Source organism: Manis pentadactyla, chromosome 3 (assembly GCF_030020395.1).
Source record: "Manis pentadactyla isolate mManPen7 chromosome 3, mManPen7.hap1, whole genome shotgun sequence".
NCBI classification, from domain to species: domain Eukaryota; kingdom Metazoa; phylum Chordata; class Mammalia; order Pholidota; family Manidae; genus Manis; species Manis pentadactyla.
The window spans coordinates 146,720,837-146,739,790 of record NC_080021.1 but is presented as its reverse complement, the minus strand read 5'-3'; the positions used below and the strand labels follow the sequence as shown (position 1 = coordinate 146,739,790).

General features: G+C 31.7%; 1 protein-coding gene across 5 annotated transcripts in view; it reads left to right on the top strand.

Annotated features, from left to right (window-relative positions):
* VPS13A (vacuolar protein sorting 13 homolog A) overlaps positions 1–18,954 on the top strand; it is a 236,372-nt gene that overhangs the window by 142,409 nt on the left and 75,009 nt on the right. For all 5 annotated transcript variants that reach the window (XM_036893494.2, XM_057498558.1, XM_036893497.2 and 2 more), the window contains 7 exons: positions 6,321–6,413; positions 6,862–7,215; positions 8,334–8,435; positions 9,716–9,874; positions 10,045–10,300; positions 11,671–11,831; positions 16,066–16,169. In XM_036893494.2, coding sequence (XP_036749389.2) covers positions 6,321–6,413; positions 6,862–7,215; positions 8,334–8,435; positions 9,716–9,874; positions 10,045–10,300; positions 11,671–11,831; positions 16,066–16,169 — 1,229 coding nt within the window. The remainder of the gene's footprint in view (positions 1–6,320; positions 6,414–6,861; positions 7,216–8,333; positions 8,436–9,715; positions 9,875–10,044; positions 10,301–11,670; positions 11,832–16,065; positions 16,170–18,954) is intronic.

Sequence of the window (18,954 nt, the reverse complement as noted above, 5' to 3'; positions counted from 1 at the left end):
CCTGTGGTCTTTATTCTAGGTAGGGTTGTCTTTGCTATATTTTCATAGATATATGTGGTTTGGGGAGGAGATTTCCACTGCTCTACTCATGCCGCCATCTTCCGCCCCTCTCCATCCAGTTTTTGTCTTTTAATTGAGGTATTTAGTGCATTTACATTCTGTAGTTAAGAATATGTTTGAATTTAACTACTCTTCATACTATTCTGTGTGCTTTATGTTCTGTTTTTTTCCTCTGTGTTATTGCTTTTTGGGGATTAGTTAGGACTACTTTATTTTTCTGTTTTTCCCTTTATTAGCTTATTAGTTATGTTTTGTTACTGTTCTTATATTCATTACCCTAGATATTATGACATTCATCCTAGATTTTAGAGTCTAATGGATTTTTTTTTACCATAAAGCTTTTTGTAATTAAAGCTTTAAATACTCTTTTAACCTTTTGTAATAACATTGTCATACATTTAAAGCTACATATGTTTAGGAAATATAGGATATTTTTGTTTTTGTTGTAGCCAATATTCATTTATAATTACCCACATATCTTTTTCTATTATTTTTCATTTCTTCCTTCATTTCCATTTTTCCATCTGGGATCATTTTCTTTCTGCCTGATGATCTCCTTTTAGTATTTGTTCTAATGTGGTCTCTTAGTGACAGATAGTCTCAATTTTTTTTGTGTGAAAATACCTTTATTTGGTTTCCCTTTTGAAAGATAATTTTTTGGATTTAGAGTTTTAAATTGGTAGCTATTTACATTCAAGACATGATATATCTGGACACGTTTTATGTTTATTCTTTCTGAGTCTTTAGTACTTCTTAAATCTATAAACTTAATGTATTTCATAGGTTTAGAAAACTCTTGGTCATTATTGGTTATTGCTTCTGTGTCACATGCTCTCTCTTCTTCCTTCACTGACTTCTAGTTTCTCATTAGACATTTAAGTAATATTCCATATATCTCTTCAAATCATTTCTTTATTTTCCATCCATATTTTTCCATGCTTCACCCTGGATATTTTCTCCTTAACTATCTTTGAGTTCACTAATTCTGTCATCTGCTTTGTGTAATTTGCTATTAATCATTTTTATCAAGTTCTTAACTTGTTACTGCATTTAAAAGTTTTATAATTTCCCCTTTTTATAGATTTATTCTATCATCCATTTTCTTTACAAATTTATCATAGTTGTTTTAAAAGCTATTTTAGATAACACCAATAATTGAGTCATCTTTGAGTTTGTTTTGTTTTATTTTTTGTTTTTGTTTCTTTCTGAATCAGATACTTTATTGACTGACAGACAGTATAATAAAATATTATAGAGGCTTCAATGATACTTCTTCCTCCAAAGAGGATTTCACTTGTTCTTTGGTCAGCAGATAGAATTGGGACAATTCACCTTAATCCAGTAGGATTGAATGTAGTGGAAGTTGGGTTGCAGTTTTTGTAAAGCCTGGTTTACTCCTGGCTCATATCCACTAGCAAATAGTATATTTCTGGGGTTCCCATCTGAGAGCCAAGGGTGCTCATGAGGGCCTATATTTATGGATTCTGAAATGGTATTATCTTCTCAGCTCCATTCTGCTGACCATTCTGAAATTGCTGACCATTCCATTCTATTTATCAATAGGCTTCTGCTTAGTATATAGCTAAGAATCTGACAAATAACAAGAGAGTAAATTACTGCTAAGTTTTGAGATAACTTCTCTGCTCTTTTCTTTTTCTTGGGGACTTTGCAAGGTTGCCTTGGCAGCTTGCTTATACTTCCAAGCAGACTGTTTTAACCTGACTTTTCAACTTGCAGGTGATTTATTACTGTGGCACAAATTGCTCTCTTCATGCTCTAGAAAAGATTTTTAGATGACAACCATATGCCAAGGCAAACTTCTGTGATCACAAGGAATTTTGAGAAGGATATTTATGGCCCACTAGCAGTTTAGGCTACATACATTTTGATAAGTTGTAATAAGTGGGACTTTAATTGGTATTGTATTCATTTTATATTAAAACAAAGTTTCTTAATCTAATTTCATCCAGGAGTCTATGGATATTTTAGAGATTCATGAACTTTTTGAAAATATATAAAGTGTTCTGTATGTGCATTTCTTCTATGAGAATTTATTTAATTTTCAAAGGATACATGACCCCAAATTTTCAGAAGTATTAACATACAGTATGTTTTCATCTTTACCACCTATAGAGTATAAACTTACTTATGTCTGACTTTATTTCACTCATTAGGATTTTAAATTTTTAACAAATTTCTAAATCAAGCTAAATCATAATCCAGGTAATTTATTTTGTATCTGTTGTAAATAGTTGTCAGCTTTTTTCATGAATTTATCTTCTTCCAAAACATCTATAAACTTTTACCTGTATTTTTATTGGTGTTATATTTTCTAAAAATCACTTGGAATAGTCACGTTCTTGTTTCTTCCTTGAATGGCAATAAGGATTCATCTCCATGGTATTCCCATTGTAAAGTGAGGAGATACTACTATAATTGTAATATTTAACTCTGAATTTTTATATAAAACCTTCAGCATGTTGAGAAATCTTTCCATATCTAACTTTGAAAGAATCTTAATCAGGAATAAGTGTGGAATTTTACTGAGTGCTTACTACCATCTTTTGAAGGAACTACAATTGTTTTTACTATTCTAATGATCAATTACATTGATAGTTTTTCCTATGGCATACCAGCCTTACACTTACTGCCCAAAATCTGAGGGTATTCTAATTTGTTCTTGTATTCTGTTTGCTAAGAATATCTTAATAGAAGATATTCTTAATGTCATTCTATAATAGAAGACTATAGCTTTTCTAGAGGAGGAGGGTGGGGGAGACTTTTCAGTATAAATAACAATAAGGCTGATGCCTGAAGGATGAGTCGGTATTAGCTAGTAAATTGGGACAGGAGAGTCATGGGGTGCGGGGGTGTTTCAGAACAAAGGAATAATGTATGTAGAGAACCCGGGTTTCAGAGAGCACAAGTTTCTATCCCACATCTACTCATGTACCAATATCTATAATCATATTTCTGCCTTTTTTCTTGTTATTCAGTGGTCCTCAACTCAGGGCAGTCCTTCCCACCACCAAGGTAGTGTTTGTAAAGTAGGGAATTTATACTAAGCTCTTGAAGGATTCTGTAGATGTTACATAACCTGAGATTCCTCCTTTTAAGGGAAAGCAGTTAGCCATAGGAAAGGAATGCATCAATACTGAAAACCATAAGACTGGGAGCAGTATTCTGAGAGTTGGAGTAGGAAGGAGAAAAAAATAGCACTGAAACCACAATGGATGTAGTTGGAGACAATACAATCATACTAGGAAAACAATTCCATTTTAAGAAATACTTCTACACATTAAATTGATAATATATGGACTATATTATGGGACAACTTGACTGTAATGTAGTTTTGGTGTGAACATGTTCAGTATTAAGGACCAGCTACATTTTTAATCCTGGATAACTAGACTTGCAGATAAAGGACTTGGGTAAGAATCAAAGCGTACCTTCATATTTCTTTTGGGGAAGAGCTACAAAAATAAAAGCCAATTTCCAGGTTATAGAGAAACTTTTATATGCATTTGTAATAGTACTTTTTGTTTTTTGCCTTGCCTAGCATGAAGGGAGAACACAGATTTTAATCTATGTTGAAAATCTTGGATTATGTATCGCTGTAATGTAGTTATAATTTCCTATCCTTGAAGTTCAAAGAAAGTATCACTGACTACTTAAGTCATGTACCAGTTGCTATTACTGGTTTATTAGAAAAATAGTGATATTAATGCAGTTTCTTTGGGGAATGAGTTCAGATGTCATATTTTTTTTCTGATTACTTTTCATTGTGAGTGTAGGCAGAATTCTAAGATGGCCCCCATGATTTCTACCTACTGTTTTATGTGCCCAGTATAGTCTCCTCCCCTTAAGTGTGGACAGGACCAAGGACTACAGTTAGGCCACTAGTCATTAACTCACGTTAATCAAAGATTCTGGGTGGGCTTAACCTAATTTAAAAACCTGAAACATCAGAGAGATGCTTTCCTGCTGGTCTTAAAGTTGCAAGTTGCCATGTTGTGGAGAAGGCGACATGGCACGAACCTGTGACCAACTAATAGGAGTAGAAAGTGGTCCCTGGCAAACAGCTGTCAAGCAAATGGGATCTCAGTCTTGGGCCACAAAGAAATTAATTCTTCTAATAACCTGAAGGAGCTTGGGAGATATTTCCTTAGTCAAGCTTTTAGCTGAGGATACAACTCGCTGACACCTGATTTCAGTGAAGTTCCTGAATCATGAAAATGGGGAAGTAATAAGTTTGTATTGTTTTAAGCCACTGTGTTTGTAATGATTTGTTACAGCAATAGAAGTGGGTTTTTGTACCAGAAGTAAAATGCAGAAATTTCAGTTATTCAAAATGCAGGAGCAGCTTTGGAGCTAGGTCTTTTACAGAGGTATACAGAAGCTGGAAGAATTTTGAGGAGAATGATAGAGAAAGCCTAAATGGTGTTGAAAAGACTATTGGTAGAAATATGGTTATCAAGAATGCTGCCAATGAGGGTTCAGAAGCTGACATGTTTTTGCAAACTAGGGGGATGGCTTGAGACATAGTGACAGAAAGCTTTGCAGAACTTGCAAGTGACAAACATGGATATGTAGCTAAGGATATTTCCAAGCTGCCTGATTTAAAGATGCTATCTGGTTTCTTACTGTGTATACTAAAACGCTAGAGCAAAATAAATAAATTGAATGAATGAATGAATGAATGAATACATACATACATAGATACATACATACATACATACATACATACAATGCTAGAGCAGAGACATAGATTGTGGGAAGAAGGGTTAAATAAAAAGAACCAGGACTTAATGATTTTGATGATTCTCAGCTTTCTGAATGGCATAAGATGCTGAAAGTCAGAAATGAGTGACAAAAGTGTAGTATAGAAAAAAACATGTATAATTGTGTGACTTGTTAAAGCTCAGATCAAAACAAATCATAGTGTGTTCAATCACATAAAAAGCCTTTCAGGAGATTAGTGTGTGTGTCTTGCATTCTTCTCAATCAAACCAGAGGGCTTCTAGAAATCACAAGTGTGTCACCTCTTAACCATCCCAGCAGGGGGCCATGATTATTTCAAAAAGAACTGTGGATCTAGTTTTTGTCTAATGGAGTAAAACAGTGTGAAATCTGCAGAGGCTTTAAAGTTCTTGAGAAGATTATTTCAGCAGAAACACTGCCAACGTGGACTAAGAGGGACAGGAAGTACAAAATGAAGAGAAAGACTCTTGGACTCCCAAACTTCTGCTGGCAGGAAGCAGGATGATAATATTACTCATTTGCAATCTTGTGCTACCTTTTATACAAGAGGAAGGATGACTCAGCGTGGAGCTGAGAGCCACAGAGAATTGTTCCTAGGCTTTGAAACCTAATCAAGAAATTAATTTACCCAGATGGATTTCAGAACAGCTTTGGACTAGTGATTCCTTTTTGTCTTCCATTATTTCCATTTAACTGAATATCTGTAGTTGTTATACTGTGTCTGTCCCACTATTCTGTGTTGGTGGGGATGGGATCAGATAATTCATCTTAGTTTTGCATTCCCACAAAGGGAGAGAGGTTGTGCCTCAGCAGCTGTACTTAATAGATTACACCCAGGAACTTCATCAGCACTTGGACTTTGAGCTGATAAGTGTAGATAAGATATTTGGATTTTTTAATCTATGAAAGATATAGGTGAGATAGATACATGATGAGATACAGATTTAGATAATGAGATTTTGGACTTCGGGCTGTGAAAGGATGAGACTGTTAGAAATCTTAGGAGGAAATGAATAAATTTTGCATTTGAGAGGGATATGAGTCACTGGGTGGCAGAGGGCAGAATTCTGGTTACCAGTTAGAGAAAACTCAAGTTAATTTATATTAAGAATTACTTAGTCAAATGTATAATTTTTTCCTTTCATCTTTTGTAGCTTTTCCTATCTAATTAATTTCAATTTTATCATGGGAAAAATACCATGATAAAATTTTATGTTAATACATAAAATACCTAATACATATATTATAGGTTTTCCACATAGGCATGTTAAAGAAATCTTCTACTTATTATGTTATGTTAATATTATTGCTATTATTATTTATACTTTCCATTTATTTTAAAGAATAAGTATAGAGAATAAGTGCATTATTCAGTCACTTGTTTTTTGAAGTTATCTTGACTAACTTGTTTATCATAGTTAGCTATTAATTAGAAAGTCTTTAAATAAAAATATTTTAAGATCAATGTTAACTTGATAGTATTGATTTTTCTCTCATAGGTTTTACAGCCTTGTGACTTGTTCTATCAAGCCACTCAGATAGGTACAGAACCACAAGTGATTGATATATCAGTAAAATCCCTTACACTAAAGGTAAGTTAAAATGTAGTCTGTCATTCAGATCTTCTGTGAACTTTTTAAAAATTAATGAAACCTAGCAGTAGGCAATTATTATAGCAAGTCTTTTAACTGATGACACAAAATGATGTTTAATATACATTTTATAATGAATGTTACATATTTTATCATTGGCATTTGACTGCTTTTGTAGTTAACATCTAACATTCATATATATAATTAAATTACACTTTATCAGTTTAGTATCTGTTTACAAGATTGATGTAGATATTTTAACTATTGAAATTAGTTATAATAATAAAAAACTTTGTAGGCAGTAAATTATATCTATTTCATGGTAGTAATATTAGTTTAATATTAATATTTCATGATCCTTCCCAAATATATTTAATGTTTTTTGAGTATATATTTTTGAAAGTGGTATGTGTAGATTTTTTTTATTAATTAAATTTTTTCCCACTAGGTTTCACCAGTTATCATAAATACTGTGATAATCATAACTTCAGCACTTTACACAACTAAGGAAACCATTCCACAAGAAACTGCTTCTTCCATAGCACATTTATGGGAAAAGAAGGATACAAAGAATTTAAAAATGTGGTTTCTTGAAGAACCAAATGTTGAAAACAAAACTCCCACACCTGAATTGGTACCCAAAGGAGAAATAATGAAAATGAACATTGATTCGATTTTTATAGTTCTTGAGGCTGGAATTGGTCATAGAACAGTACCTATGCTCTTGGCAAAATCACATTTTTCAGGGGAAGGCAAAAACTGGAGTTCCCTAATAAACCTCCATTGTCAGCTTAAGCTAGAGGTAAGCATATGTAGTATTTTCCCAGTTTTATAACAAATATTGCTATACATTAACTTTTTGGGGAATCTTGTTTAAATGTTTAGATTAAACATATATAATATTGACTTTAAAAACTTTTGGAAGAAGGTTTACAAATTTATACCCTTGATAGAGTTTTTTTAATGTATAAATTACTTTTAGAGTATATCCACATTAAGTTTGTATTTCAATTGATTTTTTCAACTTAAAGGTGATATATAGTTAATGATTAGATTCAAAATTCTTATTTTTAAGATTTAAATTCAATACATTTTTTAAAAAAGAATAATAGATGATTTATGAGTCTTCAAAAGAGTAAATAGAAGAATATGCCTTATATTTTTATGTAATTCAGAATTTTTATATGCTAGTGAGAATCCACTAAGAGCTTTCAGATTTTTGTGACTCCTTTAATTATAAGGGAGATATTTGCTTTGAGCCAACATGTATTTTGCTTCACAATTTATCTATATAGAATTATGCCCAGAGATATTTTTGTTTAAATTACTGAGTTTGTATCTAGTGGAAATCAATCTGATGTTCTACCTCATATCAATAAATAGGAAAATTATAAAGCTCCTATATTATTTATGTTGGTAGAGTTATATACTAATAGAGGCAGAACTGACTAACTAGATTTCAGTTTTTTAAATTCTGACTAGAATTCTGTATACTTTGCAAAGGATTTGATCTAAGCAATCCAAGAAGTTCAGATGATTCAAAAAAATTAATTCATTGAATCATATGCTCCTTACCTTCAAAGGCTTTTGAAAAGTCAGTAGAGGTAGACAAACATGTTAAAAAATGTCAGTATACATGATAAATGAATACAGTTTTTGATATTTATGCCAGCCTAGAAGTCAAGGAAAGATGCTTAAAAGAGAGTCTTACCTGGGTATAATTGTGAAAATTAGGCTATGAAGTTAGCCAGGTGAGGAAAGTGCTGAGCTAGTGTGTGTAGAAGACCAATGAATGGCACATAGAATAGATTTCATATAGAAGAAATAACATAGCCAAAAGGAATAGTAGTGGGAAACAGGATTGAAGACCACTTTAGAAAAAGAATGCCTTACTTAATAACTTAAAAATTCTCCCTATAGGTACATTATTACAATGAAATGTTTGGTGTATGGGAGCCTTTGCTTGAACCCTTAGAAATTGATCAGAGTGAGGATTTCAGACCATGGAATCTTGGAATCAAGGTATACTTGAAGTCTGAAAAAAATTAAAGATGTCTATACTGCACAAAACACTTTAATTTTAATCACAAGAATTCAGGTTTTCTCATTGTGAGCCCTGCCACATGCTTCTCTGTTTGACCTCTGTCATTTTCAAACTCAAGGCCAGTGCTTGTTTTATATTATACTTTGTGCTTCTAATATAAGTAATTTTGTAGCATTATGTACTAGACACTGTTCTAAGTAATGTACTTTTGCTTTAACCCTTAAAACAACGCTCTAAAGAAGGTAGTTTTTAACCTCATTTTAATGTGTTAGGGGACTGAGACCAGAGAGGTTAAAGGACTTCCCTAACATAATAACTTCAAAGTGGAACTGGTGGGATGCAGTGCTAGCTGTCGGCCCCCCTCATAACCGCCATGTTAAAATGCCACTATTATCTTCTTGTAAGTTTTCTATCCCAGTTTCCTTTGTCTTAAGGGTGTGTGTGTGTATATATATATGTGTATATATATATATATGAAAGTGTATTATTATTTGTTTGAAATATATTGTGAATTTATGTAGTCATAAGAATCAGGACCTTTAGATGGATGAAATTGTGCTTCAAAGCAGGAGACTGCAGAATTATTAACATATCTCCTCTTAATAATGATTCTCAGTCAACTGGTAGACAAATTTTCTTTGGTTAAAGCCAGTTAAAGTAACAACAATGGTGACTCAGCTTGCATGTCCAGCTTTTTGTATTAGATCACTACATTCAATTTTCCATATATTTCAGGTAAAGGATGAGGATAAAGGAGCTTCTTGGGTGGTTTTGAGGTCAGAATATACATGGGTAGTGGATCTGTGAATCCTAAAAAGAGATAAATGGTATTCATTTTCATAAGTCCTAAATTCTAGTGGCATGGGTTCCTAGGTTTCTGTTCTTTACAGCATAACCAACAGACTAAATGACTTCTCTAGCTCTGTATTTCCATATGCTGTGAAGTATGTGCTTTTAATTTTCATTCAAATGCCATACACATTTGGTGATTTTAGAGATTTTTTTTCCTTCTCAATTATGCCTGCCATTTTAATATTTTTGAGGATGAGAAGAATTTTCCTCTAATACTGCCCCTTTTCTATGTGACCTTAGTTGGCTGATACCCAAGTAATCCCAGTAAGGGAGTAGAACTGATAAAATCTATTGCTTTTGCTAGAGCTTTCAGGATTTGTCTAAAGTTTGTTTTTCCTTTACAAAACGAGTTGTTCTCCTAGGAATAAATTTCCCATATATTTCTGTAATTCATATGTCATTTTAGATGAAAAAGAAAGCAAAAAAGGCCATTGTTGAGTCAGATACTGAAGATGAAAATTACAAAGTTCCAGAATATAAAACTGTCATCAGTTTCCATTCAAAAGACCAACTAAACATTACATTATCCAAATGTGGCCTTGTCATGTTAAATAATTTAGTTAAGGTAAGAAAAGTAAATTTGAAACTTTAAATGTTGGTGTGTTAGTCTGAGTTACCCTTTTCTTTTAATGAATATGTTTTTTATTTACTTAGTTGTCTTATGTCCTTTAGTGTTATGCTTGTCATGTAGGTTTCCACATTTCATTTTATTTTATTTATGATAACTCTTACTAGGCATTTACAGAAGCCGCCACTGGATCTTCAGCTGTCATCGTAAGGGATCTAGCACCGTTTATGATTTTAAATTCTCTTGGACTTACCATCTCTGTTTCACCAAGTGATGCTTTCAGCGTACTCAGCATTCCACTGGCAAAGTCATATGTCTTGAAAAATGAAGAGAGTTTCAGTATGGATTATGTCCTAACTAAAGACAATGATCATTTCAATGCAATGACCAGCCTAAGCAGCAAACACTTCTTCATACTTCTTAGTAAGTGATAAATCACCTTCCTTGAACTTTAGTTTCTTTTAAGTTACATTTTACATCCTATTTTACTCATTTATGATATCTTACAGGCTTTTTGTCTCCTTCCTAATAGGTTGGGAATTTTGTTTATCTCTTTGCTGAGCTGTGATAACTGTATTTTTATATTCCAAATTCTCACTTTCCTTATATAATGCTTTATTTAGAGCATCATAATTTATTGCTTTCTGTTTTAGGGAGAAAAATATTAGATCTTGTCTTTAGCTTTTACAAATTGTACCTACTGGTGCTTGTTTTAACCACATTTGGTGTAATTCAGTAGTATTCTACCAGTTTTACAGTTGAATGAATTAAAAATAAGGTTTGAATTCAAGAAAATGGCACATTATAATGGTTGTTGGGTTTGTAAATGGTTTTTATGTTCTGCCTATTTAGGTGGAAGCTTTTTCCTTTATCCTTTCTACTTCCCAGCTTTTCATTTTCATTAAGGTGAATGTAAATAAATTCTTAAATTAACATAGTATCTACTCATTGTAAAGTTTATCAGTAAACTTTCCCACACTACTTTCTGATACTCTGACATTTAAATAGTTATGGGTGAGAGCATTTGAAAGATTAATTAGACATGGAGGTAGTTTACTAAAACTGATAGCGAGTGCTTTCTCTTAGTCAGGAAATGATGTGTTACAATGTCTGTGTTTCAAGTATTGTCCCAGCATTGTCAGTGAATTGTTCTCATCAATTTTAGCTCTATTTGTTTTTGAAATAACATTTCTATAGAATTGGGTGGGGAGGGGAGAGTTATATAAATAAATAATTCACCCCTCCATTATATATATATGTATGTATGTATGTATAAGGTAAATGTGTATAAAAATTTTGTATGATCAGGTCCTAGATATCACAAAAATTCACAGGTTGTTGGAAAAATTAAAAACTGAAAAATTGCAGCTACTTTGGTAATTGCCAGTGACTGCCTAAGAATATATGGTTCTGGTTATTAAGACAGGAAGCCAGGGATCAGTGTTCTTATATTTTATAATATTATCTCTGTTACTTTTAAAAGGTTTATATTTTTGTCTTAGGTTGAGCTATTGAATGAGATATTTTTTCATTAAAATTTTTTTCTTGGCAAAATGCCTTAAAGGTTTTAGATGAATGCTGTGAAAATGCATTTGATGTCTTAAAATATCCCTTTGTATAGATTTTATCTCTACAAAGAAATATCCCTTTGTATAGTCTTATATCCAAAGACTTCAGTGACTGTTATTCATAATTTTAAGAAATCATCAGATGTTTCTGGTGTTTAACATCTACTTAAAATTAATAAATGATGATTTGTAACAAAAACTTTCAAACATGTATATTCAATTTAGCCCCTGCTAATCACTCTACTACTGATAAAATTCCTTTAACAAAAGTGGGACGACGACTATACACTGTAAGACACAGAGAGTCTGGTGTTGAAAGATCTGTTGTTTGTCAAATTGATGCAGTGGAAGGAAATAAGAAGATAACAGTTCGCTCCCCAGTGCAGGTATGAAATGATCCATTTTTTTGTGGGATCATATTTTTCATATTTGTGTGCTAAGAAAAAAAATTAAGCAAATTACTACCAAAAGAATACAAACTGTAATAAAAATAGAGCTAATATCAAAAAAGCAGAATCATTCCCAGTAATTGTACTGTTTCAGTATAAACAGTGGTAGGATTTTGAATATATTCTTGTCATTTTTAAAGGACTGTTTTGTAAAACCTTTTAGAAATATTATATTAAAAAAAAACACTCATCACAGTTTCATTTTAAGGCTTTGTAGTATGTATCCTTTCATTTTAATTAGAGGACATGGTGGGAGACAGTATTTTCAGCTTTATGAGATAAAATTGATGTATAGTAAACTGCATTTATTTAAAGTTGATGAGTTTTGACACAAAAATACATCCATAAAACCATTATCAATCAAGGTAATGAACATATTTATCACCCCAAATAGTTTTCTCTCTTCCTACTTCCCCATCCTAGGGTATGTACTGATATTTTCTTTACTGTACATTAGTTACACAATATATAGAATTTAATATAAATGGAATGGAGTACAAAATGTAATCTAGCTTATTTCAATTGGCATAATTTTATATGTATCAACTTTCATGTTTAATGTTATATACCTGTACATGTTATTGTTGAGTAGTAATCTGTTATGTGGATACACCAAATATCATTTGGAGTGAATCTTTATATATGACATGAGGTAAGGGTTGAGGTTCATTTTTTCCATACGGCTGTTCAGTTCCAACAATATTATCCTTTTTCCATCAAATTGCCTTGACACTTTTGCCAAAAAGTAAATTAACTATATCTGTGGGGGTTTATTTCTGAACTCTCTATTCTCTTTCATTGACCTGCTTATCTACTTTATCCCAGTACCACACTATCTTGATTAATAATTTATCCTGAGTCTTAATATCAGATACTACAAATTGTCCCACTTTGTTCATGTTCAAAGTTGTTTTGGCTATTCTAAGTCATTTCCATTTAAATTTTAGACTCAGGTTTTCAACTTTTTATTCAAATATTTAGATAAATTGGCATTTTTTAGATTTCTAATTTTTTATTGCTAGTAGAAATACAGTTGGTTCTTATATCAACCTGTATTACACAGCCTTACTAGACACACTTATTAGTTCTAGTCATTTTCTTATACATAGTTATGATATCTACAGATAAAGACATTTTTACTTCTTTTCCAGTCTGGGTGTATATTATTTTATTTTATTTTTTTCTTACCTGTTGCACTGGCTAGAAATCACAATACCACATGAATAGGAATTTTGAAAGCAGATGTTTTTGCCTTGTTCTCAATCTTAGGGAGAAAGTATTCAGCTCTCACCATTAAGTATGTTTCTAGTTGTAGTTTTTATAGATATCCTTTCTCAGGTTGAAAATGATCCTTCTAGTCCTTCTTTGCTGAGAGTTTTTATCAGAAATGGATTATGAACTTTCTTCAGATGATTTTCTGTTTAATGACAAGATCTTGTTAAAGAAATTTGTTACTATGAATTACATTGATTTTTAATTGTTACATTGAGTAATGACTGATAGGTTTTTAAGTGTTAAATTTGCATTCCTGAGAAAAATATCATTTGGTCATTAAGTATTATTAACCTTTTAATGTATTGTTGCATTGATTTGGTAAAACCATGTTTAGAATTTTGCTTTTGTGTTCATGAGGGATTTTGGTCTGTAATTTTCTTGTAATGTTTTTCTTATGTGAAGGTTTTTCATTACAGTTTCACTTTATTTAAGAGATAAGGGCTATTCAGGTTACCAGTTACTTCTTGAGTGAGCTTTTCTAATAATTTGCTGTTTTTCATGAAACTTGTCCGTGAATTATTTCTGTTTTTATTTCACTCATAGTTTATTTTCATTGGGTATAAAAATCTAGATTGGCAGGTTATGTTTTCCATACTTCTAAGATGTTCCACTGTTGACTGGATTACATTGTTTCTGACTAGAATCTGCTATTACTCTTACCTTTGCTCTTTAAGGAAATGTGTCAGTTTTTTCTTTATATGCTTTTACTTTTATCACTCGATTTAAGCAATTTGGCTGTGATGAATCTTAGTGTACTTCATGTTTCTTGTATTTGGGTTTATTAAGCTTCTTGAATCTGGATTTACAGTTTTCATCAACTTTTTGCCATTATTTCTTCAAAATATTTTCTTGTCTTCCCCCTTTCTTCTCTTCTTCATGGACCATAAATTAGGTACATAGGAGTGTAAACTTGCCCCCCAGCTCACTAACTCTCTGTACATTTTTTCTTTCAGCTTTTTCACTCTCTATTTCTATTTTTATATTTTCTATTGTTATGTCTTTATGTTCACTATTATTTTTTAGTGTCTAATCTGCTTTTTAATCCCATCCAATATATTTTTATCTCTAGAAGTTTGCATTTTTATTTATTTTTCTCCATGTCTTTTAAAATATACTTAACCTTTCTCATATCTTTTGGATGTTTTCATATCCTTGTTACATGTTTTAATATCCATGTCATGGTAGAATACTAATCCTACCATGTGTATCATTTCTGATTTGTTTGAGTTTCTAAAAAAAAATTCTCATTATGGGTCATGTTTTGATTCTTTTTGTGTGTCAAATAATTATTAGATGCCTAAAATTGTGAATTTTATCTTATTGGGTATTTATATCTATTTGTATTCCGTTATATATTCTTGAAACTTATTCTCCAACACAATGAAAGTTGGAAAATGATTTTTTTCAGTACTAATTTTTAAATTTTTTATGTGATACTAACTCTTTAGAGCTAATATTGCCCCACTGGTAAGGCATTGTAACCAATACCCTTTGTACTAAATACAGTATTACCATTTTTGGCTGATGTGAAAAAGGAACTGTGTGTCAGTACCAGAGATTTTTCTTCTTGTCCCTTTTGGGTGGATCTTTACTGAACTGTAGCTAGTTTTACTTATGTGCCTGTGCCAGTCAGTATTCAACTGAAGTTTTGTGAATAGGGAACTCTCTAAAGTCTCAGATTTCCGTTTTCCAACTGTTGCCTCTACATGTAGCTTTCTCCTCTCTAATAACAATGTGCTGTGAGTTTAAGCCACATTGGCCTCCCAAATTCTCATATCAATCTCAACTCAGGCAGACTGGACTGGTTGACTTCTCCTTCCCCACGCAGTAGTCTAGAAACTCTCCAGCAGCAAGCTGGAGCAATATACAAGCAGCAATAAGCAATAACTTATCTTGTTTGGACTGCTTTCTTTCTTTCGTTCTTTTTTTTCTGTATAACGTGTTGCCCAATATCTGAAAACCATTGTTTAATGTGTATTTTTCTCTCCTGTGTTTTAGTTGTTTAAGTTGGGAAGGCATACCTGGTCCCTATTCCATCATGGTTGAATATAGAATTCTTTCTCTTTTGTTTTTGATTTATAATTAATGGTTTTAAAGATGACTATTGCACTGTTCTCATTTTGTAAATTTCACTAAACAGTTTAACATTAATTTTTTATAGATACTACTTATAGATATCGAAATGTATTTCTATTGTTTCAAATAGAGCAGTTTATCTAGAAATAAAATATGGTGTAAAGATGATCTATTTATCATTTGTTAATTCTCAGCATGTTTTATATTTTGGTATGATTTTTAAAAAATAGATTTAATAAGTATAGAAAGATTATACAAGAAAGTGGTTTACTAACCACTTTGTTTTTATTTATCCTGAAGGTAAATATAAATGTGTGGAGGTTTCTCTGATAATATATTTTAATCAAAATAATGTTAACTTTTACATCACTGTTATATGCTACTCATTGGATGACATAATCTGTGTATACTCTCTCAATGATGAGATATGAGAGAATATATGGAGAGTATCTCACCTAATAAGTATCATAAAACAGTGAGGTAAAAAGGTAAGACGTTTCCAAGCCTGTGGCTAGTTTTCATTTTGTCATAAGACATTTAAAATTCTAATGTAGTATTTTTTCCAATAAGTTTTCCTAGGTCAAGAAGATAACATCTTATTTCCTTCTAGGATTTTTAAAGTTTCATTTTGAGATTCCTTTTCTATACAACTGTAGAAACTTTCCTTTTATTTTTTAGTATAAATGCATGTTTGTTTCTTTTCTAATTTCTATGAGCAAGGTAAATATTGCCTGGTAGTTCCTTTTTATGGATATTTAGATAGAATTTTTGTAAATGTTCTTAGGAATGATACTAAATATTATTTGTTTTTCTTTCTCAGATAAGAAATCATTTTTCAATCCCACTTTCTGTTTATGAAGGGGACACTTTATTGGGAATGGCTTCACCTGGAAATGAATTCAACATACCATTAGCATCTTACCGGTGATTTTTTTTTCTTTATTTTTTATTTGCTCTAAGGTTTCTTCTAGAAATTTTAGTTTCTTATTTGGTAGGGATATCTATCTTTAAATTATCAAGCTTTGATCAAATCTATACTGTTAATGGCTCATCAAGTTATAGGGCACATAGTAGGTTTTCTTGTTAGAAGCATCATTTAGTGTATTTAGTACATGCCATGTAAATTATTTATGCTTTTACTAGTAAAGATAATAATTACATGCTTGCAATATAGCCATGATAATTTTTTTAAATGTCATACTGAGCATGATTGGTGGCTTCTGGATTTGCATATGCTATTATTTAGTGATTTTTACTTTTCAAAGTACAATTGAATTTTTTGAAATTCCTTTAGAAACCGTAAAGTATTTAATCATTTTATCTACATATTTATTATTTGCTCAATGATAGAATTGCAAATGGAGATAAATATTATGTCAATCTTATTTAAAGTAATTAGTTTATATGAGATAAAATCTTATATGTATTAAGAAAGGGTTATTAAAATTATAACAAAATATGAATGACAGGTTAGTCTTATAACTATAGGATTAATGTAATTATCCTAAAAAGCAATTGTTGTTCAGGGTATTTAATCTGGAATTGGAAATAATCTCTGTTAGATTGAACTCTAGGGCAGATTAAAATTTTCCTCAGAATAAGCATCATAGTTTTTCTAAGTGTCGTTTCAGAGCCCACACTAGACATGGACACTTAGACCTCGAGTACAGAAGAATATAGGCAAAACTATATGTAGAGCTCAAATACTCCCTGCCTGTATATGTTCTGACCCCAATGTTTAGAAAACAATCTAGCAGTTTTAGGCATATATTTTCAGGTAGTAGACCCAGCTCACTCTAGTGAATGTTTTATTACTTAGTTCAAACTTACTGAGAGAAAGAATTATATTGTTGGTACTATATTATATTGGTTTCAGATATACAATATAGTGATTCAACAAATTGTTACAAAATGCTCATACAACTGTAGTTACCAACTGTCACCATACAAAGGTATTAACAAAATTATTAACAAAAAAATAACTATTCCCTATGCTGTACTTTTCATCCTTGTGACTTTTTATTTTATAATTGGAAGTTTCTATTCTCTTTACGCTCATAATCTGTGTTGTTCATCTAACCTCCCACCTCCCTTGTGGCAAACACCAGTTTGTTCTTCAGGTTTATGAGTCTATTTCTGTTTTGTTTGTTTTACATTTTAGATTCCACATACAGCTGAAAACATATGGTATTTGTCTTTCTCCATCTGGTGTATTTCACTTAGCATCATATCCTCTGAGTCCATCTATGTTGTCTCAAATGGCAAGATTTCACTCTTTTATATGGCTCAATAAATAGTCCATTGTATATATATACATACCACATCTTCTTTATCCACTCATCTATTGATGGACACTTAGATTCCTTCCATATCATGGCTATTGTAGATAATGCTGCAATAAACAGGAGTACATTTATTTTTTCCAGTTAGTACTTTCATTTTAAATACCTTGAAGAGGAATTGCTGAATCATATGGTAATTGTATTTTTTAATTTTTGAGGACTCCCATACTTCCTTCCATACCTGTTGCACCAATTTAAACATTCCTACCAACACTGAACAAGGGGTTCCCTTTTCTCCACATCATCACCAGTGCTTGTTGTTTCTTACCTTTTTTTACTAGCCATTCTCACTGGTGTGAGGTGATAACTTACTGGGGTTTTGATTTGCATTTTTCTGATGATTAGTGACATTGAGCATCTGATGTGTCTGTTGGTCATCTGTATGTTTCTTTGGAAAAATAAGTAGTCAGGTTGTTTGCCATTTTTTAATCAAATTGTTTTTCTGGTGTTGAGCTGCATAAGTTCTTTATGTATTTTGGATGTTAGCCTTTTTTCAGATATATAATTTGCAAATATATTCCTTTTTCATTTTGTTGATGATACCTTTGCTGTGCAGAAGCTTTCTAGTTTGATAGAGTCCAACTTACTTATTTTTGCTCTTTTATCTCTTCCTTACGAATGCCAGTGTTGAAGAGTTTACTGAAGTTTTACTTTAGTTTTATGGTTTCAGGTCTTATGTTTAGGTCTTTAACAAATTCACATTTATTGGTATAAGACAGTGGTCCAGTGTCATTCTTTTGCATGTAGCTGCCCATTTTTCCCACACTATTTATGGAAGAGACTGCCTTTTGCCTCCTTTATCATATATTAACTGGCTATATAAACGTGGGTTTTTTCTGGACTCTCAGTTTTGTTCCATTGATCACTGTATTTCTTTTTGTGACAGTAACATACTGCTTTTGATGACTATAGCTTTCTAGTATAGTTTGAAATCAGAGACTGTGATACCCCCAGCTTCGTTTTTCCTTCTCAAATTTGCTTTGGTTATTTTTATGGAACAAAATATTTGCTCTAATTCTGTGAAAAATGCCGTTGGTATTTCCATAGGGATTGCATTGAATCGGTAAACTGCTTTAGGTAGTATGGACATTTTAACAATATTAATTCTTCCTATTCATGAGTGTGGAATACCTTTCCATTTATTTGTTCTTTAGTTTATTTCATCAATGTCTTACAATTTTCAGTGTACAGGTCTTTGTCCTCCTTGGTTAAATTTATTCCTAGGTATTTTATTCTTTTTGTTGAACTTGTAAGTGGGATTGTTTTTTTTTATTTCTCTTTATGATAGTTTATTAGTATATTGAAGTACAGTTTTCTTTATATTGATTTTGTATCATGACCTATTGAATTCATTTAATTCTAATAGT